General features: G+C 46.3%; 2 protein-coding genes across 17 annotated transcripts in view; one reads left to right on the forward strand and one right to left on the reverse strand.

Annotated features, from left to right (window-relative positions):
• Positions 1 to 390: 390 nt before the first annotated feature.
• On the reverse strand, positions 391 to 21700 carry fndc1 (fibronectin type III domain containing 1). 5 transcript variants are annotated; one of them, XM_029849459.1, is made up of 22 exons: positions 21623 to 21700; positions 18166 to 18363; positions 17536 to 17604; positions 14631 to 14876; positions 14391 to 14486; positions 14084 to 14201; positions 13808 to 13995; positions 13326 to 13433; positions 12753 to 12941; positions 10174 to 12651; positions 9951 to 10063; positions 9719 to 9830; positions 9288 to 9623; positions 8682 to 8753; positions 7779 to 7949; positions 6072 to 6305; positions 4883 to 4991; positions 2730 to 2809; positions 2574 to 2603; positions 2158 to 2319; positions 1937 to 2059; positions 391 to 1266 (listed from the first exon to the last, which is right to left on the reverse strand). In XM_029849459.1, exons 1-22 carry the CDS (start codon positions 21693 to 21695, stop codon positions 1151 to 1153), a joined length of 5421 nt encoding a protein of 1806 aa, XP_029705319.1. In that variant the 5' UTR covers positions 21696 to 21700; the 3' UTR covers positions 391 to 1150. The 5 variants fall into 5 exon arrangements, 4 of the variants coding, with proteins under 4 accessions (XP_029705319.1, XP_011610560.2, XP_029705320.1 ...); XM_011612258.2 differs by having other exon boundaries at positions 8682 to 8756; XM_029849460.1 differs by lacking the exon at positions 8682 to 8753.
• Positions 21701 to 23734: 2034 nt separating this feature from the next.
• otofa (otoferlin a) overlaps positions 23735 to 25852 on the forward strand; it is a 36720-nt gene continuing 34602 nt past the window's right edge. For 7 of the 12 annotated variants that reach the window (XM_029849670.1, XM_029849673.1, XM_029849675.1 and 4 more), the window contains exon 1: positions 23735 to 24096. In XM_029849670.1, coding sequence (XP_029705530.1) covers positions 24015 to 24096 — 82 coding nt within the window. In that variant the 5' untranslated portion in view covers positions 23735 to 24014. The remainder of the gene's footprint in view (positions 24097 to 25852) is intronic. The other 5 variants (XM_029849669.1, XM_029849676.1, XM_029849672.1 and 2 more) reach the window with 1 other exon arrangement.

The following is a 25852-nucleotide window of genomic DNA, read 5'->3' on the forward strand; positions in this document are numbered from 1 at the left end:
TGGGGGGGACGCTGGTCAATCTCAGGGGCCAAACCCTCAAATTCCTGTGCGTGCAGTAGACGTAGACCAGTAAACACACATCTGGGTTCATTAAGCCTCATCTGTGAAATATTTTCCACCTGGATTAAAGCAGCAGTGACGCACTGGCGAGCGCACTCTTCCTTTTTAATCAGTTCATTTACACAGATGGCTCACGGTAACTATGACAACACAGTAAAACCAGAGGTCGGCGCAGGGTTTTTGGCCTGAAAATTCGAGTGTGTTCTGGGATCGTAACATGGATCATCTTGGATCGTAACATGGCAGCATTGGATCCTGGTTCTGACACGCTCAGAGAGCCTAAATACAGCATGTGTAGCATGACTGCAAAGACACAAACAACAGCAAAACCCTGAAATGGAAAATGTTTAATTATAAATACATAAGGGCTGGATTACCGTAAGAAAAGAGGGACTGGTTTATGAGAAAAGAAAAGTTCTGCGGGAAGATGAATATACTGCAGTTCTGATCTAATTTTATTTGTTTCTATTAGCTCTTCCAAGCGGCCCAACCCGGCATTTTTTCAGTTTGTTTTCTTTCTTTTTTTATTTCTGAAAATCAGTCTTTGATGGAGGAGATCAGGATCATGAGAGGCAGAGATTGTGCCGGGAAAGACAGTGGCAGCAGGACGACGTGACATGGGCCACGTCTGCGGTCTGCTGCCAGTTCCTGAGAAAACGCCCGCTCTGTGATTCGCCCCAAACAGAACCACACACAGCCACATGGAACGAGTTCTGCTCGACGCCGCACAGGTTTGGTTTGAAAAGGCGGAGGATCCAAACGCAGCGTTGTCCGATGTCACGCAGGCCCATTAGTGCTGATCAATTAGATAAATAAAAATAGAGAGATTCTCTTTGGGATGGCTGCAATAATACAACAAAGATGCTTCCAGGCAGGAGATAAGCTAAGACAGAGCACTCGTGCTTCTATTTATCCCTAATATACAGACCGTTTAATAGACAGAGTGCACCGTAATGATATACAAAGAGTTCATAAAACTGAAGCTGTAATAAAGTCATAGCTGTGGTTTTGTCGCGGTGGCCCGGAAAAGTCTCTTTGTGGAGTGCTGCACCAGCGGCGTCCTCGGAAATGCCGCTGCGCTCCACCTGCGTTACCATTTCCCTGGGACGGGTACCCCACATTCGTACCAGCCCACGAATGGATGGCGCGTGCGTCTGCCGATAACTCCAAACGTGACTGGCTCCTGTCTGTAAGCCCGATAAAATCCTGCAGGAGAGACGAATAAAAAGGTTATTTCCAGCCGTTTACGGGCTTTTCTGAGACTACAGCGCCATAAAGGCCGAACGTGTCTGGTTGTAATCAACGGTACGCTCGTTTTGCTGTTTACTTGTTTGACTGTACAATTCAACACCCTTCAAAGAATCCTGCATCCTAACATTTCACATCTCTGTCATGCAACGCGTCCATGAATAGGCCATTACTCACGGGTACTTGTAAGCAGAGGTGAATGTGCTGTAAACATCAACACAAACGCACAAAGACCTGATGGCTCGCTTTAATCCTCACAAATGGGTGCCATAGCTTCTTTACCGTTAATATGAGTAATGGCCTTGTAAATGTTCACTGGATACCACTGCATCAGGCATTGACTCAAGTAAAAAAGTTCCTCCAACACGTTCCAAGTAAGGCTGCTGATTAACAGATAAAGGTGAAACAATTGAGAAACGTACGGCACTAAGCTCACACATGTTTTAGTCAAATGGGCTCCAGTAATGAGAAAAAGGTGTTTCGATCTAAACCCTGGTCCACCTTTTAAACATTACCCTCCATCTGTATCCAGCTGTTCCACTAAAGAGCCCAAGACGATAATACTACACATGCTAATAAAATTAGCTGGCTAAGAACCGCGATGGTCGCTAATGTGCAGTGTGTTTACCGTGCGCTGAGGGCAGATTGTGTGAGAGGTAGGCGGGGCCCGTCCTCCCGTCCCTGTAGGAGTCCACGAACTGGCAGTGGTCCTCCCCCTGCCCAACCGTGTCTCCTATACTGTAAAATGGCTCTGAAGGAGGGAGGGAGGGGTGGCACATTCTCCTCAACATCGATATCTCAGAGGGTTTCAATAAGTCTGATTTTAGAAGGGGTTTGGTTCTACAGTACCTCTGAGTCCGTTCCCCATGAAGATCTTGTATCGCAGGGAGTTGCACAAAACCACGCCGACAAACTTCCTGTACCACGTGCGCTTGACATACTGGCTGCCCTTACAGCTGCTGTGGGCTGAGTTATACTTGAATTTAAAGGGAACCCAGATGGGTTCTCCACCTGTGGAACACGGAGAGCTTCCATCAAATTCTCCGTGTACAATTATAGAGTATTCACAGTATAACAAAAGTAAGTACATAAGTACATTCTGAGCTTTTACACTGAATGTAAAAAGGTTTTACATTCCAGTGATTTTGCTTCAGAAAGTCAAAACCCAAATGCCAGTTTGTTTTTTCTCTGTGCTCCAAACCCTTGCTGAGGCTTCGGCAGGACACAGCTGGTTGATTCAAGATTCGGTCATTTCATGGACTTACCAGGTGGTCTTTCAATGAGCAGAGGATCATCTGAAAGAGAAAACGGATGGGGTCATTCCACCAGGGAGGGGAACGAACCCACACTGTGACGTCTGATGCCTCCACCTGTCCGTGAGAATCACTCTATTTTGAAACCATCGCAGCATGCGTACGCACCAGATTCAGTGACATAGCTGAGAGTCTCGCTGATCGGTCCCAAGCCGAAGACATTCTTGGCCTGCACTTTGAAGTAGTACCTGAAAGAACAGAGACCCAATGTTACCCTAACCACGAAGCAGGTAGCATCGCCATTGGAAAGAGGTGATGAAGATGTTAATAATTAGGCCGGCTGGATGTGTTTTAGGCTGATTTCATAGAAGTCTGTTTTCTATCTGCACGAATCTTAGTGCAGCTCTATAAAAAGAATACTTGGCTCGTGTTGAAGAGAGCAGGCGGGATGGCCAGTGGAAAGAGTGGTTAAGATGGGGACATGCATCAAGACCAACACTCATTAGCCGCTATAGAGGATAAAAATAGAGCGAGTGAGCAGCGGCGGGTGGATGAAGTGTGACGATAAACACTGACAGAGGAGGGCAGAAGATGTGTTTTTCACCAGTGTTACGGAAAACCTTCTCAAAACTTTGCAGCAGCCCCATTTTCTCCGCTTTTGGCCGAGGCGACAACTTCACAAGCAACATTTTCCACCACGGGTGACTGGCGCGTTCGGTCATTCGCTTTCTCTGAGCCCGCGAGGTCACGCGGCGAGTCCACGGCCCGTCGAGCGTCAGCCAAAACCTTCCGCTGTCTAAACGCCGCGGGGTCTGGATCCAATCACGCCGGCCATGTGACAAATAGTGACCATGCCCCCGGAGGGAGAGCGAAGAGAGCTGGAGAGAGATGACGTAATGACAGAAGCGAGACCGCGCACGGAGGAAAAAAAGAAGGGAAAATGAGCCAGAACAGAAAACCAGATGAGACCTCGAGATGCTACATCGAGCGTTCAGAGCCTCGCTGTCACCGTCCTGACCGGGCCACGTCCAGCTGACAGCAGATGAAACAGGTGGCCACATTTGCCTCATATTCCCGAAGCTCATCATCGGCACTCATACAAACGATGCTGCAGCCGTTTATCTAAGCGTGTCGGCATTTCTTGGCGGCCTTCGTCGCCTTCAGATCTACTGACGCTTCCTCACATGTGCCGGCTGGAAACCTTTCCAACTCAATGACTTGCAGCTATCTCTCTACAGGGTCAAACAAGATGTTACTCTTTTATGATGGCTACAAGTGGCAAAACCCGGTAAAGTAACATGAAGCTCGATGTTTGTCGGGCTCCGAAGTACATGCACAGCATCACCTAAACCATCTCAGGATCAACTTAAACCAAAGAATGTAAAAGCGGCGGCCCGGGAGGGAAACCTCGCTCAAGACCTGTGGAAAAATGTTGGTGTATATTCCTAACATGAGACCTCCTCTATGTAACACCTCAGATTTATGCTTCGAACTGCCAAGTGTGCTCTGTTCCTGATGGGCTCACACATCTGAAGGTGTGGAAAAAGAAATTGGAAAAGACTTTTTAGAGATTGACCAACAGCAAATGTCCACATTAGGTGCTTTTAAAACAGTGTGTTTTACTTCATCTCATCTTATTTGCACAGGTGGGTTGTATAGAGGTACCTATGTAGCGTTCCTCCATGTTCCACATCAGTCGGACCCACTGCAACTGCTACTCACCCAGAAACAGCATTTTTGCCCCTGGAATATGCTAAACGGGCTTGGTCTTCGTGATCTGTCCACATTTTTCGTCTTCTTTTCTTTAGTGAAGGTGTCTGATATGTATTGTGTAATATATATTGTATAATATATTGTTTAATATAGTTGAAAGAGTGTTCCACCAATCAATGCAAAGCCCCGCCCCCTCCAGTGCTACCTCACAAGACCTTAAGTTCTCAACTGATCCCAAATATCTTGCTGCAGAGAATTTGTGTTTCTATTTGAACAAACTGGTTTGATTAGCTCTCAGGATTCAGTGCTTTTCAACCATTATCAAGTATCAAACTCAGGCTCTGATGGTCACAACGGGCACTAGAACATGACGGGATTAGGAGGCACAAGGCCCCGCGGTGTAAATAAACACGGTCTGCCACAGCCAACCACCCGCATCAGTGCGAGCAACCAGATCTGCTCCATCACATGTAAGTCAGAGAGAAGCATTCCGCGACCAAACAGCTTGTTTGTTTATTGGGGTTTTATGACTCCCATATGTGAGATGATGACTGCAGGACCTGAACGCACCGTCCCTTTACTCACCGGCAGGGGGGGTTACGTCTTACCTAGAGTTGGGTTTGAGGTTCTCTAAAGGCAGGTGAGTTCCACTGGAGAGTCTAGAAGACCACCGGTTGTTGAGGACATCATCATATGAAGCACTGTAAACCATGTAACCTGCCACAAAGATTAAGCACAATACATAGAATAATGACATTAAACTCATGAACACATTTCTTTAAATGACTCACTGGAAAGTCGTATATGTATTTTTATACATCTCGACAACTAGCAAAATAAAAGCTACAAAAAAAGTCTGGAAAAGAACGACATTACTTCATATCTTTGCATGTGTTGGAACTATGTCAATTACTCAGAACTTAAATCCAGTGATAAATCGAGCAGAGCTCTTGCGCAATCACTACCATATTACTGAAATGACCGCTTATTTATTGCCTTATGTAAGTGCTATTGAATAATCCAAAGAGTGAAGACATCTGGCTTTTAAATCCTGCTATTTCTTGTTTAAAGCAGCATTTCTAAAATATAAACAAAGAAATATTTCATTGAAGACAGCGAATGCAACATGAGTACACTGAAACATCCCATCCTGAGTCATGGACAACAAGGTAAAGGGGGTTGTGTTTTGGACCTTCCGATGAAAACATCTTCTGCCTGATTCATTACAGCCACCTCTTCAAATTTAAATGATACTAGTGGCGACTTTGCATAAAGCCCAATCTGGTTCGTGCAGAAGAGAACAAATATTTAGGTTCGGGTACTAAGTTTGCCAATCCCCTTCCTCTCCAGGGCCCATTAGCCTCACATCTGTTTCCATCCACTTGTTTCCATTGAAAACCTCGACCTGCAACTCATAAGACATGAGGCAAATATTCTCTAATTGCTAAAACAGCCCGGCTGGATCTGCATCTGTGACCTATTCCTGCCTATCTGGGTCAAATCGTGTCAAATGTTTGTCTTCTTTGAGATAGAATTTAATGGAATGATGGAAATCTTTTAAAAGACGTTCAACTGTGAGTCTGAGCAGAGAGGAAATGGCGAGACGATATAAGAGCCTGTGTGTCTGGTTTAAACATCAAGAGGTCGGACGATCACACAGCGCGACCGAGAGCTTGAGTTTCCCTGCCAACAGCAACAACCTGGCTCCCCGGCCACACTGCTACCCCTGCTAATGGAGTTCGGCGGTCCTCTTTCATGTTACATCCCCTCAGTTGACAACGGCAAGAAAGTTCTTACCTGACACCATGTCGTCCTTCAGTGGCCGGGCCCAGTCCAGGATGATGAACGAGTGGCAGCCCTCCATGGCGACCACCGTCAGGTTGTGAGGTTTGTGTTTGGGAGGCACCTGATTGGCTGACAGGCTGTCGTTCTTCATCAGATCTTCCAGGATGTCAACCTGCAGGTACTCCAGAGCCTCCGTCAAGGAGCAGGGAGCGCCGGGATCCTTCCGGATGTAATTCACATAAGCGGCTGGACAGGAAAAGCGTGACGGAAATCAAGCAATATATTCTATGCTGGGAGGGATAACTTCAAGGTGATACTTGACTGTGACATGCACATACTTTAAATAAATCCTGTTTAGACATTTTAATCAGTTTTTATCAAATTAAAGAATCCAAATGCAGTTTTCTTTTGTCCCCGATGGCCATTTGGATCCATTTGGGGAGAGCCAGCTGGACCTACAGCTGCGAATTGTTGAGATATCCCACAATTCCTGGTCAGAGTTGGAGGGACCCGCTGGAGCCTGGAGCCGCTCCCACCACCCCAGATGACTGGCCCACTGCTCAGGCCAGGAGCCTAACACTTATCGGACTGTACACGTCTGAGGGGCTGTGGTCCTGGACCACTGACAGGAAGTTGTCGATGTGTACATTCAGTCACAAGTCACACGGCTTATGCATCACGCCGTCACACAGCCACAAAGGACCTGAAATCATATTTAACTGTCTGTCTCTCCGCAGGACTTCTATCAAGCAGTTCATCCAAGAGCCGCTGAGACTCATATACACACGCGAACCAGATGTTTTGTTTCACTCAGGATTTTTTTTTTTTTTGGCTAAATGTTCCCCTCCACAGAGACTCGCTATCTTCTGCTTGTTAAAAACCAAAACACACTAAAAGAAACTGGCAGGGGCGAGTCTGGTGTGGACCAAGTGTCACTGAAGCGTTCCCATAACGTCGGGTCTGATATCAGGACGTAATGGATAAATTAGCTTTGTGAAAGTTATAACATCATTTTTTTGTTGGCCAGCGTTCCACGCGGATTATCGCGTTAAGCAGGTTCACAGAGATACTTCTGGTCGTTAGTCAACGCCTTTCGTTCTGTTTCCGGCTGATTTGTTCAAGCCTTGTCCAGCGGCTGTCTCCTCTTGTCTGTGTTGAGGTCAGCAAACTTGACTTTTATCATTTCCAGTGTTTATCTGCTCTTACCCCGTTATGACCTCAGGCGGTGTAATAGCGCTCAGATGGCTGAGCAGACCATCACAACACGACGAGATGGCGTTCAGGATTGTTCAACGGCTGATCCCACCCAAGCAGATTGAAGTACACAATCATCTCACTGTACTCATTTAAAAACAACATACACACTTTTCCATTTAAAGCATTAGAAACCAGGACTTAGCTGTCTTTTTTTCATTTTTTCAGTGAAAGCCGATTTCTGGAAGGCAATGAAATATTTAATGACTTTTTTACACGAACGCATGTTTTACGAGTTTTCTTGACTCGTAAAAAAACATTTTCAATTAATGGAAAGCCTTGTCTAAGGAGTATAAGCCCTTATCAAAAAAAATCACCCACTTTATTCCGAGGAGGGCTAAAGAAAGTCTGACAAGAAAAGAGATAAAAGCTTTCACAATATTTATACTGCATCCCTCGTGCATATTTGTAATGTGACAGTGTAGCTTTCTGCTACATAAGAACTGTGAACGACTGCGTGATTACCTGTAAACCGCTTCCTGCCACTGAGGTCATATGCAGATGAAGGGCTGTTGTTGTGGGACGTAGAGTCCGGCACGGTAGTGGCGATCTCTGTAGGGGTACTGGTGGTGGTGGATGTTGTGGTGGTAGCCATGGTGGTTGTAGGCTGTTGTGTGGTCTGGGCAAAAAGATCATCTGACAAAGACACGCTTGTCAGTTAGCATATAACCGATTAGAGCCGTACAGTAACCTCTGTAATTGTGCGTAACTCGATACTTGTAATAAAGCCTCTCAAGATGGGTTAATAATTGTTATCAGCTGTGTGAGTGTCTTTGAAGTGACTGCCGCTACCCAGAGCTGCATTTTCATGTAATGAAGACATGGACAGTGTCACAGTGGTTGAAAGATTAGGTGCTGAAATTTCATTAGCTCCACTGTTTTCAGGCACTGGATCAGTGGCCTTTGTCATACGCAACAAAGAGATTCAAACACCTGTGTGATCACATTTTACAGAGGAGCGTGCTGAATCTGAACTGAACCGTCCATTACATTACATTACAAAGCAATGTTACAAACAGCAAATGCAGCTAATAATCACGAGCCAGTGCATTCTCCACAGCTTAGTAATGCATTTCACATGGACAGTGCGTCCAGTTTTCTTGAAAAAAATGATTAGAAACAGCCTGTTAGGGAAGGTATTTTTAAAAAAAAAACAGCAAGTAAAAAAAAGCAGTGAAGCCAGACCAAGTCAAACAAACTTACAAGAAGAGCAACAGAGTTCAGATTCGAGGGAAACAAGAAGAGACAGGAAGAGCTACCGAACAAATGAACTGACCAGCGGGTGCAAGAGGCAGTCAACAAGCAAGAACCCATCATGCAGGTCAACTCTGCCCAGTCCAAGTTTCTGAAGCCAAACTCAGCCAATACCTTCCATTAGCACTAAAGCATCAGGCACCATGGTCGCCGAAACCATGGGATCCGTTTCCATTCCTGAGGACTCTTCTGTCAGAAAAGTGGAACAAACTGTAGCATCAAATATCACACTGCCACGACTGCCTCTAATCTAACACATGCATTCACTCACAGGCTATTGAACCAATACTGTCGATCCAAGCACAAAAAGAAATGCTGACAGTAACTCAATTCATCTTGTGTAAAAGTGTGAAAAACTTAAAGGGGTAGTTTACCAAAAAAATGAAAACTCTGCTGTTAGGTCCTTAGCATTATGTGATATTACTATAATTAGCATTGAAGTTTGGACATTATTATTGTTGCTATTAATAATGCACGCTACAGAACTGTCACAGTAAATCAGTGTTACTGTGACCACGGGGAGACCCCAGATGTGGAGACTCTTTATTGTGGTCTCACACAGACAAAAACATTTATACATTCTTTCCAGATCACTTAATTAAGATACACATTCCTTTGTTGTTGCTGGGTTTTATTTAAATACCAGTTGTTGGTAGAAAAATGCAACCGTGGCTCTGAAGTAAATCAAGTTACCAAACCACACAGGTGTCAAAGACTTACCCTCTGGATAGCAGTCCAGGATGCCATCTGGATCTAGCACTGGATTACCATATTCATCTGTTCTGGAGAAGGTTCCAGGTGGACATGTTGGGAAAAGGAGTGGAGTGGTGGACTCTTCTGTAATCCATTTAGGTGTTGGGGGTTCAGGTGTTGTAGTCGTAGGAGCCGCGGTGGTGGTGGTAGTAGTGGTTCTAAGATGCGGAAGGTCCAAACCAAGCACCGGTTTCCCACCAACCATGAGGAGTTTTTCCTTGGGATTGACCACAGGGCGGCTATCCCGGCCATGGCCAAAAAGAGCCATACCTTCCTGGTTTACCAGCGGACTTCCCATGAGGTCTGGTAATTATCAGCAGAAGACAGAAATTAGCAGTTAGATTTTCTATGCTTTAGCATCACAATAAAAATACAAAATTGACTGAATGAAATGTCACCAAAAATTGCGCGTCCATCTTCTCCAAGCACCACTCTCTTTGGTTTACCCTGGGAGTCCTGGAGAATTTGTCCATCCTGGTTCATCAGAACCCCTTGCTCCAAGTCCACCACCTAGGGTCAGAAAATAGGCACCGCCACGCTTGTTTAGAAATCTTTAACGTATAGTGCAATACAATATAGTGTAAAACTTCAACTTCAATGTTTGTACATTCCATGAAAGACTATATTTACCCATTTCATCCCATCTGGTCCTGTGATAGACTTTTGACCCGCAGCTTTGCTTATCCCACGGTTAGAGGAGTCTTTCTCGTTTGTTGCTGTCAGGTTGGGTCGTCCATTTCTACCTAAAAAATATCAAAAGTCTATTTTTTATTGATTCATGTATTTCTTTATTTTGCTGATAAAAACATCTTTAAATAAATCTATACTTCAACAATTTGCTAGATGCCTTTACCATTGCCATTGCCAGGTCTGAACTGCCCTCCGTTGGCTAGTTTTCCTCTGAGGCTTGGGTGACGATTCCGGAACCCTTGCCCCCTAAAACTGTCTCTAGCTGAGGATGATGATGCTGAAGATGACAATCCTGAAGATGACATTGTGGCCTGGGAATTGCTGCCCTCATATTCCCCTGTCTTTGTCAGAGTATTGCCATTGCCGACAGGATGAACTGGTTGGGGCACAATTGAGGAAGAAGAGGACTGAGATGAGGAAGAACCTTGCCTTGGGTTCTCTCCTTGCTGCATTCTGTTAGGAAGCCTGGATCCACTAAATTGTCTGTTGGCCAGCAGAGGATGGTGTCCTCTCCGATTTGCTCCGACACCTGGGCGTACATTTGTAGAGGTGACTCCAGATGTTGAACCAGAGCTTGATCTAGAAGGAGTAACCATAGTCCGACGTTCTTCCGAATTTTTCCGAGGCTCAGCTGAAGTTAAAGAAGGATTCTTCACGGCTGATACGGGGTTTGACACTTTATTGGTTTTTTCAGCATTTCCAGTGCTTTTAAGATATTCCTTGTTGTGGTCATTGTTACTCCCATTGGAAGTTTCACTGTGGTTCCGCTCACGTGAGTCTCGTTGGCCATTTGAGTAGCGAGGTGTGATGGGTTTTGAAGTTGTTGTTGATAAAGAAGTTGATGAAAAGGAAGATGAAGTAGATGGGATTCTGGGCTCACTGGTGACTGTGTTTCTATTAGTTAATGAAGGCCTAGCCGACTCAGAACCTATTCCATTCTTAAGTGAGTCATGGGTCAAGGAATCGCTCGGATCTTCAGCGGTCTCCTGTATTCTCGATACTCCCACGGCACCTGTGGCTCCTGACATCCTGGTGGTAGTTCCTCTCACAATGGGTGTACCAGCACCAGCGGAGGATGATGTCCTAGTTGTGGGAGTCCTTCCATCTGGTCTTGAAGGTGACACCCCCTTTCCTGGACTTAACCTGATTGGGTATCGACTGGCTATCCATGGAAATCGTTCCGCAAACGAGGCACTTACTCTGTTAGGAGTAAGCCCTGGTTTTCTACTACTGCTCTCCCGTCCCTTTTCTACCTTTTTCTCATTTTCTTTGGGTTGTGGCTTAGAAGGTGAAGTAGGTTCTACAGCTTTGGCTAACTCTGCATCTGTTGTTTTGTAATCACTGTTTTCATTTTTCTCTTCAAATGTATCTTTTTCATTTACTTTGTGTAAAGTTCGGGCGTTGTTTGCATTGTGTGAACTAGACTGTGAAGACTCTGAAGTTTTCACTGTGGTCAGACGGTTTAAGGTGCTCCCTGCTGTCTGTGACGTTGTAGAGCCTTTGGACTTTGTTTTGTCAAAATTGTAGGAACGGGATTTTTCTGGGCTTTGGGTAACACTTTGAGAAGGGCGCTTGGTTGTTGAGGAACTTATAGCTTGTGTTGTTTTGTGGGTTTGAGTCCTATCTGGTAAAGTGGACTGTGCCGTTGAGCCGCGAGAAGTTAATGATGTTTTTGGTAAGTTAGCTTGAGATACGATGGCAGGTTTATAACCATTGGTTACTCGAGTTGAATTCCCTCTGGATGAAATTCCAGAATGTCTTTGTCCATGACTATATCTAGGACTAAACCCAGAACCATTGGTGCGCCCTGTTGAACCCTTTCCGACAGATGTAGCATCTCTCTGCTGCAAATTAGCATCATTTCCTCCATTCATGGATGGCTTTGTAAATGTTGTACTGGGCTTGTCATATGTCTTTTTACTTTCTGGGGATGTGGATGCAGGATACTCTTTCTCGCTGGCTATTGATTCTTTAGTATTTGAAGCGCTGGATACTGAATTTTTAGAAGGTGTAGATGATGAGGATGAAGAGGAAGTAGAAGGAAAAGAAGATGACAAAGATTTGGAGGAAGATGAGGATGACGTAGAAGAAGAGGCAGCCTTTATTCCAGGTTTTTGATGGACCCTTATCTTAATGGGACTTCTGGCACGGCTGACCTTTTTTGTAGGAGATGGTGTCACGATCTTAAAAACTGGGGTCTCTGTGGTCCACTGATCCTCATCATATTCAATCTCATCCTCAGACTCTGGAGAAACATTGTTTTCTGGTTGTTTTGTTGTCAGATTCACCTCTTCAGTTGTTGTCTCTTCTGTTGGAGGTTGCGTTGTAGATATTTCTTCTTCTTCTTCTTCTCCTTCCTCCTCTTCTCCATCATCATATTCCCGATCTTGTGCTTTTCCTCTGGATGAACCTCTGTCCCCTCTGACAGAACCCCTTAAAGAGGAGAAGATGCTGTGATAGGAACGCGTCTGGGAGAGCGGGCGAACGCGCCTGTTGGTAGGTACTGCGACGTGTGAACGGCGCTCAGACGGCTCCTCGCGCTCCTGTGTTGACTGCAGGTCAGATTCATCCTGTTTAGGAGGACTATGACTCGTCTTGTGGCTCTCTTTGCTTTTTGGGAATGACGAGGCAATGCTGCTGGCTGACGAGAGACAAAAAATGGGAATAAATATAATTTGCAAAAGCCTCAGAAACCTTTTGAACTGCTCATACTTGGTGTACAGTCAAATGAAGCCTACTTACATCCCGGCATGGCGATACTGATGGCTTTGCTCTGTGGTCCCTGTCCCCTGCGGTTTGTGGCTCTAATTTTGAAGATGTAGCGGTCTCCTGGCATGAGACCCTCTATGGTAGCTGTGGTGGTGGAGCCTCGGTAGGTCACAGTCTTCAGTCCAAATGGCTTCATAGCAGGAGCATAGGAGAGGATGTATTCTGTGTATTAGCACAGCATGATAAACCGATTTAATGTAGGTTGAAGAAAAGGTTTAAAGGCTAACTAAAATGTTTTGTATCTAAATATAACCCAGCACAACAATGCAGATATCTTGTCTTATTGGGGGGTTACACAATGGGTGAAGGTAGGGCCCACCCCTGGATGAGTCGCCTGTTCATTGCAGGGGTAACCTTGCTCAAGGGTACCCCAGCAGTGCTCTGAAGGTGTTCTGGCACCTTCCTCTACTACCCGCACCACCTTCCATGTTTTGTCTGCACCAGAGCTCGAAACAAGAACCCGCCATTTCTCAACCCAGCTCCCATCAGACTGAGCGACCACCGACCAAAAACAATACAAGCATTTGAAACATAAATTTGTGATACCTTTTATCCTTCCATTCGGTTCTTCAGGTGGATCCCATGTTGCCTTTACAGCGGTTCCTTTTCCTCGTAGCGGTTTGACCTCAAAGTTCTCTGGTGGTCCAGATGGTGCTGGCAAGTGAAGGGAAAACAACTCAATGGAGACAGAGCGAGAAAAAAAATAGCATAGAAGTAGCATCAGCGTCAGAAATTGCGGCTTAAATGAGGAAAGAACTGCTACCCTAGTGTGTGTGAAGTTGACTTGTGATCACAAGTCAACAAGATCAGATCTGCCAAGTTCTAAATACTTATAAGTCAGAGAAGTGCAGCTAAGGAGATGTGATACGGCAGGACCGCAGCCAAGACTGATCCAAGTAAAACATACAGCAAAAGGGCATTGCTCATGATAAATGGACGTATGAAGAAAACCTGAATAGTTATGCAAGACTGAATTCTTTTTGAATTCTTTTTCATCGTCACTTCCCAAAGAAACTTTCTCTGCATACCCGACTCAGGGGTCCTTTGGAAGACCGAGATGCTCCACTTCCCTTCATTTGTTCCCTCAGAGATTCTGACAGAGAACTCATACATGCTGTCTGCTGTCAGGGTGTCAATCAGCACCCTCCTCTGGTGGCTCTCCTTGTACTCCCAGCGTGCCGATTCTCCCTTTTCCCTGTATCTAACTGTGTAAGATCTGTGAGGAGAAAAGGAAAATATGTAATTCCAGTGGCTTCTCCTGCCTTCCGTCCAGCCACAGACACACAGGCTTTACAGATCCCCACCTTGATACCTGTGGGTCGACCTTCCCCATTTCAAGAGCTGGGTGAACCCAGGAGACGAGTACGGACTGGGGAGACATGACCCTGACACTGATGTCCTGGGCTTCATAATCCACTGACTCTGTATGGAACACACATACACAGATGCACACTCTACAGATACAGAACTGTCTAGCTCCAAATAATATACAGCCGGGTCATCAAGTTCATGTCTGCTCTCACTCTTTTTTTTTTTACATTTTGACAGGTTGATATGAAATAAACGACAATTGTCCATGAAGACGGAGATCCTTCATAAAGCTGAAGGTACCTGGAGTTGTTTTGGTGGTAACTGCTGTTTTCCCCAGTGTGTTCTGACCCGGGGTTTTCAATGCCTGCAGTGACACCACATGAACGGACTCAGATGCTATGAATAAAAAGGGATACCAGGCACGGCCAGGGTTTACACTATGGACACTAAACATAGTACAAACAAAATTTATTTCTTCAGCTCCTCTTCAATGAGCATGAAAAAGACTCATTTGTTCTGGTGTGAAACGCTTCCACTTACTTAGTATATGTGTGTTGGGGTTTCTTTGGTCGGACTGCGGCTTGGTGTTGTGTTGGCGTCGTGTCTCCAACAGACGTGTTCTAGTAGAAGCACCCTGAGCCTGTCTGGGGCCAGAAGACTGCAGAGGGGTCCTCCTGTTGGTCCTCGCATTTGATGCCCGCAGTGGGTAAGTTGTCCTGTCCACCCTGGCGGCCCGCGCCACAGGAGACTGATTTCTGAAGACAGTTTGGCGGGATCTGCCTGGACCTGTTGGCGGTGGAGGTAAAACCGCTTTATGAAGTCTGACTTTCAGTGGATTTTCCTTTGCAGCTGGCTGAAAGTCATTTGATCATCATGGACATACCTTAGCTGGACATAAAGCAACAGTAAGCATTCCCAATGGCCACCAAAGGTGTGCTCCCTAGCAGCATGTAGCGCTTCCTTCCTGTCTTAATCCCAGTTATTAATCTTGGATACTGTTAAATGGGACAGACTCACCCACTCTTCTGGCATCAGTTCTGATAGCGCTGAAATTAGCCCAATAAGTCCCCAGCTCTTTCTTCTTTCTTTCCTGACCTACTCCATTTTTTCTTTAATCTGTTTCTCATAATCCCTGGCAGATGAAAGGCATCTGCCCTGTTTCCCATCAGGAAAGCAGCGTCCATTCGCAGCGGGGAGAAAATTAAAGTGAGTTGATTTGACAAAGTGGAAAGCCCTCTAAGCGAAATTGGTTGGCGTTCAGGGAGCAGGTGATGTCGAGCAGACACGTCTTCCCTGAGCTGGGCTCTATTAAGGTAAAGTGTGATGACACGTGGGCCTCCACCATGACAACACATGCACAGTGGAGCAAAGCTGAAGAAGACGTGAAGAAGACACGTCAGAAAGCTTCTCAAAAGACAGGATGATAAATGTCCCAGTCTCTGTCTGTTCGGCCAGTAAACTGGGTGGATTTCTCCCCACTGAATTCAGACAATTTGCCTGTTTAGTAATGACAGCTCATGCTGTGTTTCCACACAGCTTTTCCTGTTTTAAAACATTTGTCTTCAATATTTTTAAAGGTTTTGGATGGCCTGCTATGAATCTTTGGCCAACACAACAGCAAACTGTACATTTTTCTTTTTAAAAGTATTTCAGTGATCAGTTTCACCATCATGCTAGGAAGTGAGCAACGAAAACATGGTATTTTATTTGATGGCCCCCGAGTTCATCTTTTATCCTCTTACTAAAAACGGTAAAACATTGAACATTTTACCTTTTGTTGGGGTTAAATAATCTGCACCTGATCACAGCTTCAGAGCAAATGCCCTATTTAAAGGTAACAGATGTTGGACTTTCTCTTTTCCCTCGCTGTAGAAACAGTGCATATTTGGCCCAGATCGTCACACTGTTGTCTACAAAATCCCTGACTCCACAATGCCCTCCCAGCCCGATCCTCTCTCTCTCTCTCTAGCCTCCAGACAGACAACATACCAGGAAAGAACCGTCTGAATGTGTTCAGACTGATGTTAAAGAATGCCTCTGTTGTGCTCTATCCCTCTGGAGCTGGTAGAATAAAAGCCACTCATCTACAGCCGATCAAAGGTTGAATAAGTAATTCACTTTTTTCCTTTTTTTTGGTCTTCAGTCAGCACTTTTTAGAGCTGAAGTAGCTCTGAAGTAATTAGCTATTCTGAATAGAAGAGGCTAAACTGTGTGATGTTTCTGTGGTTGGACTCACGTTACTATTTAAGTCATAGATCCTTAAAAATATTGTATGATTTAGTCACATAATTGACTGGGCTGTCACGGCTTATTTGTGACTTAATTGTAACCATATTAATTAGCCTGTAGGTTGCCAATACATGTAGTTAAGAGCAACACTTTGTGTCTCCACTTCTAAGACGATCCTACTCAACAAGAGACCGTTTGAATCTCTGGCTTCCTCCACTGAGGGTAAACTCAGCAGCCATGTCTGCGTCGCCGGAGTCGCTCTGCTTACAATAAAGCCGAGTCAATCTGCAGATCAGCGAGACGCGCCGGCAGCATCGCCTCGCGGCGAGAACATTCTGGCTTCAATCGTGGGTCCTGATCGTTTGATGGTGAAGTCTGAGAAGGGGTTTCTGCTGGGACATGTAGATGAGTGAAGCCAAGCGGATCACGCGGCCTAAATTATCTCCAGGGTAGAGAATGAAAGCAAGGGTGCAAGTGTCTAGTTTTGCGAGCCCCCTCAGTTTTTACACGACATAAGCAAAAATGTGCCGCGTGCCTCACAAACACAACGTGAAAAAGAGATTTCATTGAATTCTAAGGTGACGCTTGTATAAACATTCTTCTGTTTAAAAGTTATTATGGAAATTGGAAATGGTGAAGTAAATATCAAGGAAATCTCCACATTTTGTAACTATTGGACATGTAATATTCCGGGAAATATTACAAGGAAACTTTAAATTGCTGGCTCTGGAAAGTTTTCTTTCCTTTTTTTTCAGTTGCTCTTCATCATAGACAGAAAAATGATTAATGACGAGCAGGCTGTCATCACTGTTTGATGTGACTGATGAAGTGTGTGCTGCAGACAGCAATTAGCGTCTCAAGCAGATGTTTCCCATTAATTTAGTGTTTTAGATCATCTATTAATAAAACACACTGACGTGATATGAACGGTAATCCCACTCTATTTTCCAATCACGGAGCCCCGGCTTGGTTTTCTCAGTGTGTTAGTACAGGAGGGGTTCAATGTAATGGAAATGTGTTTAGCCAGATATATGGAACCCTAGAGACAAGTAGTACGGACGGAACAGGACAGGAGACTGTTGCTCAAAGACTGTAAATCAATGCGTGTGCCTCCTTTTAAGTCTACAAAGGCAGCAGTTTGAGGCAGATCGTCTCAAATTGGAACCATCGTTCCCAGTTGCTCTTGCTGGTGAAGAGGTCTTCAGCTCAGGTTTACCTGTTGATGAGTTGCTGGCGGCCGCACCGCCAGTCACGGCGAAGCCGTCCAAGTTTACCCATTCGGGATCTGAAGGAAAAGGAGAAGGTCAGGCGGCTCGTGCCAGCAGTTTGGATGGAGGATGTGACTCCCTCCTCATCCCGGTTATTTCACCACGCAGAAACAAACAGCAGGATTTTATTTATAGGAACCGATGGTGCTTTCGTGTTGCAGGGGGAACTGTTGCAACGCAACACGGAGCTCAGCGTGAGGGTTGCCAGAGATTTACTACACAGCAAACAGGACGAGAGGTGCAAAGACGCACACGAACATGTGAACAAGCCATGTTTAAATACGCCTCATTCAAACTTACAAACTACGCAAGACAACACGCCCACCCGCACACATGCTGCACACACACGCACGCACGCACGCACACGCGCGAGTGGCCACAGCCGGGCAGGCTGGGTTACAGGAGCTGGACTTGGATGTGGAAAAGACAGGACCAGGACTCTAAGAGCACAAGGACAGAAAGTGGAATAATGACAAAAGCAGGCTCCACACCGACGTCCACACAGAGGCAAAATGAAAGCCTACACACACACACACACACACACACACACACACACACACACGTGCGTCTGTCTTTACCTACTGCCTCCTCCACCGGGGGAGAGGAGCTGCCCTTCGCCCCTTTGAGCAGACGGTGAGGCCTTGCGAGTTTGCTGGAGCCGATGGTGTAGCGGTCCACGGGTCTTCCGTCCAGATGGATGGTGCGCTCCCAGCTGTCCCGCCCACCCCGGTCCGCGGCCACAGCTTTTCCATTGTGTGTCCGCACGAGCTTCTCTGCTGCAAAACCAAAGACAGGACGAGGAAGTGGAGGTCGTGTGCAGGAGTCATCCCCCCCGGAGGGACCGCTTTCACTAAATAAATAAGGATAATAATGTGTCTTTCCTTTCCCTCTTAATTTGGTTTACGTGGAACATAACAAAGCAGAGCAACCACGACCTCATTGTTTTGGATAGCAAACACCAGATGGATGGAGCGAGTCAATGCAGGGACTCTCAACCCAATAACGGCTCAGGTTTGGTCCCAGCTCAGCTTTGTTTCGCTCCCATTATTCACATAATAAAGGAAAGATGCAAAATTCTGTCACTTCCTGCCATTGTTCACCATCTCTGACTGATCTCATCAGTAACTAGTTTTCAGTTTGTAGGACATTAAACCAACTACTCATGTGGTCGACATAAACTTTCAGCTTCAGGGTGAAACATCAAATTAGTAGAAAGAAATTTAAAGACCTTAACGTGTATCAATATAACCGAGTGTGAGAGCGTTAGGCCCTCACTGGCACACAAAGCTGCCTGTGCGCGTCATCAACAGCTGCTCCCCGTGACCCCGGGTGTGTGTTTTCTCCCTGCTGGAGGTCAAAGGTCGGCTGCTCATGGAAGACTCCGCTTGCGAACCTGGACGGGCTTCAATCAGTCTTGCTCTGTTTCCAATAAGGCTGCGTCACGTAGGACAGAACCACCCCCCCCCCCCACCTCCAGAAAAAGTAGACAGTGGAAAGTATTAAGTATGTGAAGAATGGGGGCATCGCCTGGAGATACACACTGAAAAGTAAACGTGCACGTCACAGGCGTGCGTGTACGCACAGGCATACGTGAGTGACCCCTGAGGTCAGAAGACAGCTCCTCATTCCTCCTGAATTGGTGCGGTTGCCGGGGATTTCCGAGCGCTGACCCTTGGCTCACCCCCACCTGACAACCCTCGCCGTCCACGCGGTGCACCAGGGTTCCCCTCTAATGCCCCTTCACCATTGACGTTCAGGGCCCTTCAGCGGCCTCATTCGCACCTGGAGTCCAGTGTTACACACGTGGGACGTCAGGAGAGCGGCCTGCTGACGCGATTCAGGACGTGTTGGGAGCTTTCGCTTTCCATTTTGAATGAAATCAAACCCATCCGTGTGATTTTAAGCAATCAGAAATGGAAATAAATGAACTCTGAGGTTGACGGTGATGAATCCTGCAGCTATGCTCAACAGCTGTAAACAGAAAGCACCTGGTTTTCTTGGGAGGCTGCAGCTTTTGTCGGTTCATAAGTGAATAATTACACTTTGTAAAAACCGCCTGAGTGTTTCTTTTGATTTTTACTGACTCTCCCGCGTGGACCCCGGATACATTTCACGCATCTGAATCACCAGAGGCTACAAACGTCTCAGGAGCTCGGCCTTCAGCACCTCCAACCTCTGCCCTTCAGTAAAGTTTTTCTCGTAACCGACGGCATCGTTAACCAAGGCGGTGATTGATGCCCTCAGGTGTCACTTCACGCTACGTGGATTCCTTTTATTCCTGACGAGACATCCAGGAGAATCAGTGGGATCACTTATGCAAATATTAGGCAGCCCTTCCAGTTTTCAGCCTTTACACAGCCAATATCCCTCCTGACTGCAGCAGCCTGCATGTGCTGCTGGTGCAGATGGTTTCAACAACTGGAACGGCACTTAGACTAGGATGACTTCATGACCCAATCGCATTAGGAGCGGCCTGCCAAGCTGCAGGTGGGCCGGGGCGGTGGGTCGAGCCCTGTCAGGTGATCAAGGGCGGAAAATACGGCAAATGTCACAACCTGCACGCCCGTCTCAGCAATCTGGAGAGTCCACGTCACCAAAGCCCATTTTGCAAGTGTTTTCTGTGGCCCATATCATGTTGCACTCCTCCAGAATTCCATCACATTAAGCGAATTAAGTTAAATTCCACTGGTCTGCAAGGGCATGATTCCCAATTTCCCCTCCGATTTTATACCCCAGTTACTCTACACTTCACAGGTTTGAGGGCTTTGGGCAGTATTAAAGATGTCAGAATTATTTATTACTTAAATATACAATGTTTCTGTTCCCTTTACCCCCTCACCAATCCTGCCTAGGTGTCCAGATGTTCCCCACAGTCCCATTCACTCACAATTCCGAGGAATTTTGAAGCTGACAAGTCGATGGCATCGGACCAGAGAGCAGCTAATGAAAAACCCTCCGCCGTTCATTAACAGCTACTGTCAAAATGCCCCAAGAGAGGGCATTTAAAGGGGGGGTTGCTCCACCGTGGCTGCTCTGTGGCCCACAACCATCAGCCGTGACAGTATCGAGAAGCTCCCGGGTGAGACGTGAACGTGTGTGAAACGGGGAGTTACGGGAGCGCTCAGCAGCTCTGTCTGCAGCCGCGTCTGAGTGATGGAAAAGAAAATGTCCCGAGGGGGGGAAACGACCACAGCGAGTAGCTGCCTGCATTCAGAGAAGGCAGTGAGCTCACAGGCTGTAAATGCTTGCAGTTGTTTGAAGGGGACACATTAAGGTTTCTGCTCAGTTATTGCAACAATTCAATATCTGGGAGACTTTCAATGGCACCTGGGATGTGTCTCGCTCCACCTTTTATGGAAACACATTTACGTCAGGTCAGTTTTAATGTGAACCTTAAAACGGAGCCACATCAGTTGGACTAGCCACCCTTTAAACCGATGATTTGGCTTTCAGAGTCACTCCACGAGCCGCTTCCCGTCAAACTGGATTTTTTTTTAAACCCTTTCCATCAACCTATTTGGAAATGTGCTTGCTGACATTTGTCATCATTTTCTAAGCGATGACAGTTCCTCCTCAGGACTTTTCCATGACTGCTGCTCAGCGGCCAGCATCATAGTTTCCTCCCATAAAGCCACAGGCAGGATTGTCCTTTTGTCTGTTTTTGCTGCAACTCCTCATTTCAAACAAATTCCATCATAAGTGAAAGCAAATGGGCAAAACCTGCCACTGGCAATTAAAAAGGAAAACGAGGACATTTGCACAACCTCGAGAAACAGAATCAGGCTACAGTAAATTAGAAAGTGTTTATTTTCTCACCACATGTTAGAGTGGCTCAACTTTCTGCAATAAATAATTAATTTAGGATTCTGCGGCTGCAGATTCTGAAGCTGCGACTCATGTCCACCCTATTTTAAAAAAGAGGAAAGTTCCCCCGGGTTTAGAAGCTAAGCAGCAGCACATCCGCGCAAACCGTGCACCTGCTCCAGTGGAGGTACATGTACAACATGCAAAGAGGGGATTTTCTCTTGCCTTTACCTGTCCATCCGCATCCTGGCGTGCAAAACGTGACGAACAGCACCAAAAACGTCCTGCTTGCGGCTAAAGCCATGGCGAGTGTGGTGCGCAACTGCTGTGGAGAGACGCACCAGCAGGATCCAGAGGGCTGGGACACATCAGCCCACCCACCCCTCCTCTCTGCTCGCTTCGTCCGAATGGAATGCTGTTTTTTTACCACCAAATTTTTTGTTTCCTTCTTCTAAAAATCTCTCTTCTGCGGTTGTGAGATCATTTAGCAGTCAGGAAAATCTATGAACAAAAGTCTAGAGGACATTGTGTTATTTTCTGTTATTTTTTTATACCTCATTTTTGTTTATTTTACTGTATATTTTTATTATGGCTTGAGGCACGTCACAGGTACTAAAACCCGTTTAGGGTGATCTTGAATAGATTTTTTTCATATATTTTTCATTTCATATTACTTGGTCATGTATCCCCTCGCATCTCCTTGAGTGACAGCAGATTTGGGGGAGGGGGGGGGGGCAGAATTACAGCTCGGATGGATTACAGGATCTAAACGACGGCCACTGACAGAACCTTGGCAACAGTGTTGACCGATCGATGTCTTGTTAAATTGCTTAAATATCTCGGAAAGGGGATCCACTCATCTGCTTGCAGACTGGATCCACTTTAGTATCTTTCCATGACACTTAGCTGGTTTAGGGGAGCAGGTCTGTAGCCCGAGACTGCAACAAATTAACTTAATTGTTTAAACAGAACGAGATTACAATTATTTTCCAGAGAGTCCAGCTTCAACCACTAGATGGTGCTGAAGGCCAGCGTTTCAGAGTCCACGACATGTTACTGTCCTGTCCTGTCCTGTCCTGTCCTGTCCTGTCCTGCCTGCCTGCCTGTCTGCCTGCCTGCCTGTTTGTCTGTCTCAGGATAGAATATTGAAATAAAGAAGAAATTCTCTCAAATGGCAGATGACTGGTATATTAGGGATACTTGCGTTTTTGCCTCGCTGCTGGGAGGGACTTGACCCCTAAAGTTGAATCGCCGCTAGGGGGCAGTATACCTGCACGGTTTGAACCCACAGCTTGACGCCTGTGAACAGCTACACGCCCAACCGAGACTTTCAGATGCTTTCCAGTGGGGACGGGACTTTGAACCCCCATGAACACAACCCGATGTGGCTACAGCTGTGGACGGTTTCCACCCAGTCAAAGTAGATCCATTTGCCCCCGTTTTCCTACCATTCTGCTTTCCTCTTCCTGCTCCAACTGCATGTTTGTTCACTCTCTCTCTCTCTCTGCAGCCCAGAGCTTCCGCAGCTCATTCCTTTATTCAACGCTTACCTCAAGGGAGAGCCATCTCCTCCTGCTGGGGTTCCACAGAGCGTGATGTGCTCCCGTTGGGCTGTCAACTTTATGCTTATGCTGAAATCCAGCTTGTGGCAGCGGGGAAGTTTAACACTGCTCACTCTGGGATGTTGTTAACCGCAGGATGCTGACAGATTTATTTCTGGTTTTAGTTGAACACCGGGGATTTCTGTTCTTTTCTTGACGTTATCTGCCACTTCCACGCGTTGACCAATATTCTGTTTGACAGTTGGAGAGGATATAAGTGCTTGTCAGGATCCTGGGACCGTGAAACATCACCACAGCTGCGAGATAAGCTCCCACTGTAGCTGCACTCCGGATAACAGCAGCAGTGTTGCAGAAATCCAACTCCTCTCCAGCCTCCTCTCCAGCCATACGATTAGAAATGAATTCAGAACTCTTCCTTCGATGCAGCCGCTGCACATGCATGCAATTCAAGCCCCCCCTCGGATCTCTGCTCCGGATCTGGTCGCCCCTGGAACTCTTTAAACATGTAGATGTAGACAGATAACGAGGGGAGTTCTAGTTCCTCAGTTCGGCTTCTGTTCATTAGGAAATCTATTGTTCTTCCTTACAGAACTGATGCTATCACCACTTAAATCCATACTCGGGTATTGTGGATTTTTAGAAGGTGTGAATTCTGAATCCTGACAGTCTGAAATATATAAAGCTGCTGGTTCGAAGTGCAGATGCGCGTTAGGGCAGCTCGTGCGCTCCCAGCGTCCGCAGGAGGATATTATTTATTTATTTATTTATTTTTCAATGAAAAAAGAAAGCCCCAGATCCTGGAGCCTGCAGCATCCTCTCGCTGGTGCTGGAGCCATCCCCCCCCAACCCCCGCCCTTGTCGGTCGACGGGCAGAAGCAACCGTCGGGTGCGCGGCACAGACAGAGGCAGCGCGCTCTCTGGACTTCATTGAATTGTGATTGAGACCAAATCTTCATGCTGCCCGTGCGGGAAAGGATGTCCGCCAGAGGCTGACACCAGGACCACTAGAACACGCAGATTCCATCAAGTTTCGCCCCCCCTCCAAGCGGCTCCGCGGACCGATGATGGCTTTCATGGTGCACCTGAAGACCGTCTCCCACCTCCGCGGGAGATGTGACCGCATCGCCAAAGTTACATTCAGAGGTAGGATGACCTATCGGAACCGGGCCGTGATTTGATTTGTGCTTCCGCGGGGGGAAAAGTTGGTCGTGCGCACTCCGGAATGGAGACGCACAGGATGAAGAAGTGTTTTTGGTTTTTTAAATATTATTTTAATTCCTAAGAATACTTACGTCGCCTCGTTTGATGCTCTTACGTAATCCTCCCTTGTATAAACTGCAATATTATAAATATAAATGTTACTATATCGACAATTGTTTTACTTCCCTCCTGGTGAAGGGGGAATATATCCCGTTTTTTATTTTTATTTTTCTTCTCTTCTACATCGCTAATTGCCGTGTGTAAAAGCATCTCAGGGAATTAGGCGACACACACACGTGTTTTGACTAGATTTGACCACGCATCATTTAGTTTCTCCAGCAGTGAGGTCAATAGGTGGCGATGGGATGGATGTCCAGGGTATTGATTGATGGAGTGTGTTAAACGTGTGTTAAGGGCTTTTTTCCTTCTTCTTTGCACCGTTAGGGCGAGGTGAGGTTTGTTCAGGGACTATCCCTGATCAGTGTTGATTAGTCCACATGTGTGAATCTGTGCAGGAGGGAGGGTCACAAAGGCAGGTTTCTGTGATTGGACATGTAGAACTAGAACTAGATATCCTCTAGCATGTGTAAATATACCGAGTGCTGTCCTCAGGCACCACAGAAATGACCTGGACTCAACAAATTCAAGGTAAAGGAGGCAAAACACACACGCACAAACACACGCAGCCCATCGACGATCAATAAATCAAAACAATCTTTAATTGTTCGTCGTGACCTTCAATATGACCTCTTAGATTGAAAAAATACGAATCCATACTTGTGCATCCATAACCAAAGGAAAACTGTTGTGTTTTTAGGATAAAATCAGGAATTGGGGGGGTTTATTAAGGTGAAAGTTTATTCGCGTGTTTCATGTTCTAATTGAAAAGTGGCTTCCTGTTTTCTGCCCCTCTTTTGAGTCATGTTTTTCTTTCCAAGCTGTCTTTCATTAACTCATCCTGTGTGCAACTTCCTGTCTGGGGAGGAAGTGGTCTGAGAGGACGCCCCGGCCCCCGAACCTATCCGACACACCAGCACACAGCGCTGAACCGAAATATTAGCGCGGCTCGCCTGTAAAAAGCAGCGAAGATGAGTTTGCAGCTGCCCGTCCGGAAGCTTTGAAGCATCGTTATCAGACATTCGGATCATGAATAAAGTTTTCTTTATAATGGATTTCACAGCGAGTCTCTGATGATTCCTTCAGCCGCTGTTCTAGGCTTTATCAGAGAATGACACCCCATCTCGCCGCCCCTGGCCTTCGCTGCCAGATCCCACACATGCCATGGTATTAAGCTAGAAATGAAACGTCCCGATGCTGAGGCAGTCTAGCACAGCCAGCCTCTCTTGCTCAGCCCCTTAATCCACCACCTATCCTTTATCAAAGCTCTTGATCCGTCCAGCGTTTTGGATCTATTTCCTCTGATTTCTGTCGACTAAACGGGTCCAGGTCAGTCCCGCTCCCTGCTGCCGCCGCTCACGCTCGTCCTCCATTGCGTTGCCTCTCCCCGTTTCCGCCCGAGGTCACAGAAAGGCATTGGGGGGGTGGGGGGGGTGACTCAGTGTTGTTTCAGTTTGGCGTGAAGCACCTTACATAAGTTTCGCATGATCTGCTTTTCTAAACCTCTGTCTGAGTTGTTTGAATAACGTAGGAGGCACGTTGGCTCTGGGTCTCCGTTCCTGATGTGAAATGCTGTTTATTT

The sequence above is a fragment of the Takifugu rubripes genome, chromosome 16 (assembly GCF_901000725.2).
Source record: "Takifugu rubripes chromosome 16, fTakRub1.2, whole genome shotgun sequence".
In the NCBI taxonomy this organism is placed as follows: Eukaryota; Metazoa; Chordata; class Actinopteri; order Tetraodontiformes; family Tetraodontidae; genus Takifugu; species Takifugu rubripes.

Bases quoted from the DNA above. Each gene is read 5' to 3' on its own strand.
- fndc1 (XM_011612258.2), bottom strand. From the start codon at position 21,695: ATGGCTTTAGCCGCAAGCAGGACGTTTTTGGTGCTGTTCGTCACGTTT. The intron at 12,652-12,752 runs GTAAGTAGGCTT...GTCTCTCGTCAG, and splicing joins CAGTATCGCCATGCCGGGAT to CCAGCAGCATTGCCTCGTCA. The intron at 2,060-2,157 runs GTACTGTAGAAC...TCCCTCCTTCAG, and splicing joins CATGGGGAACGGACTCAGAG to AGCCATTTTACAGTATAGGA.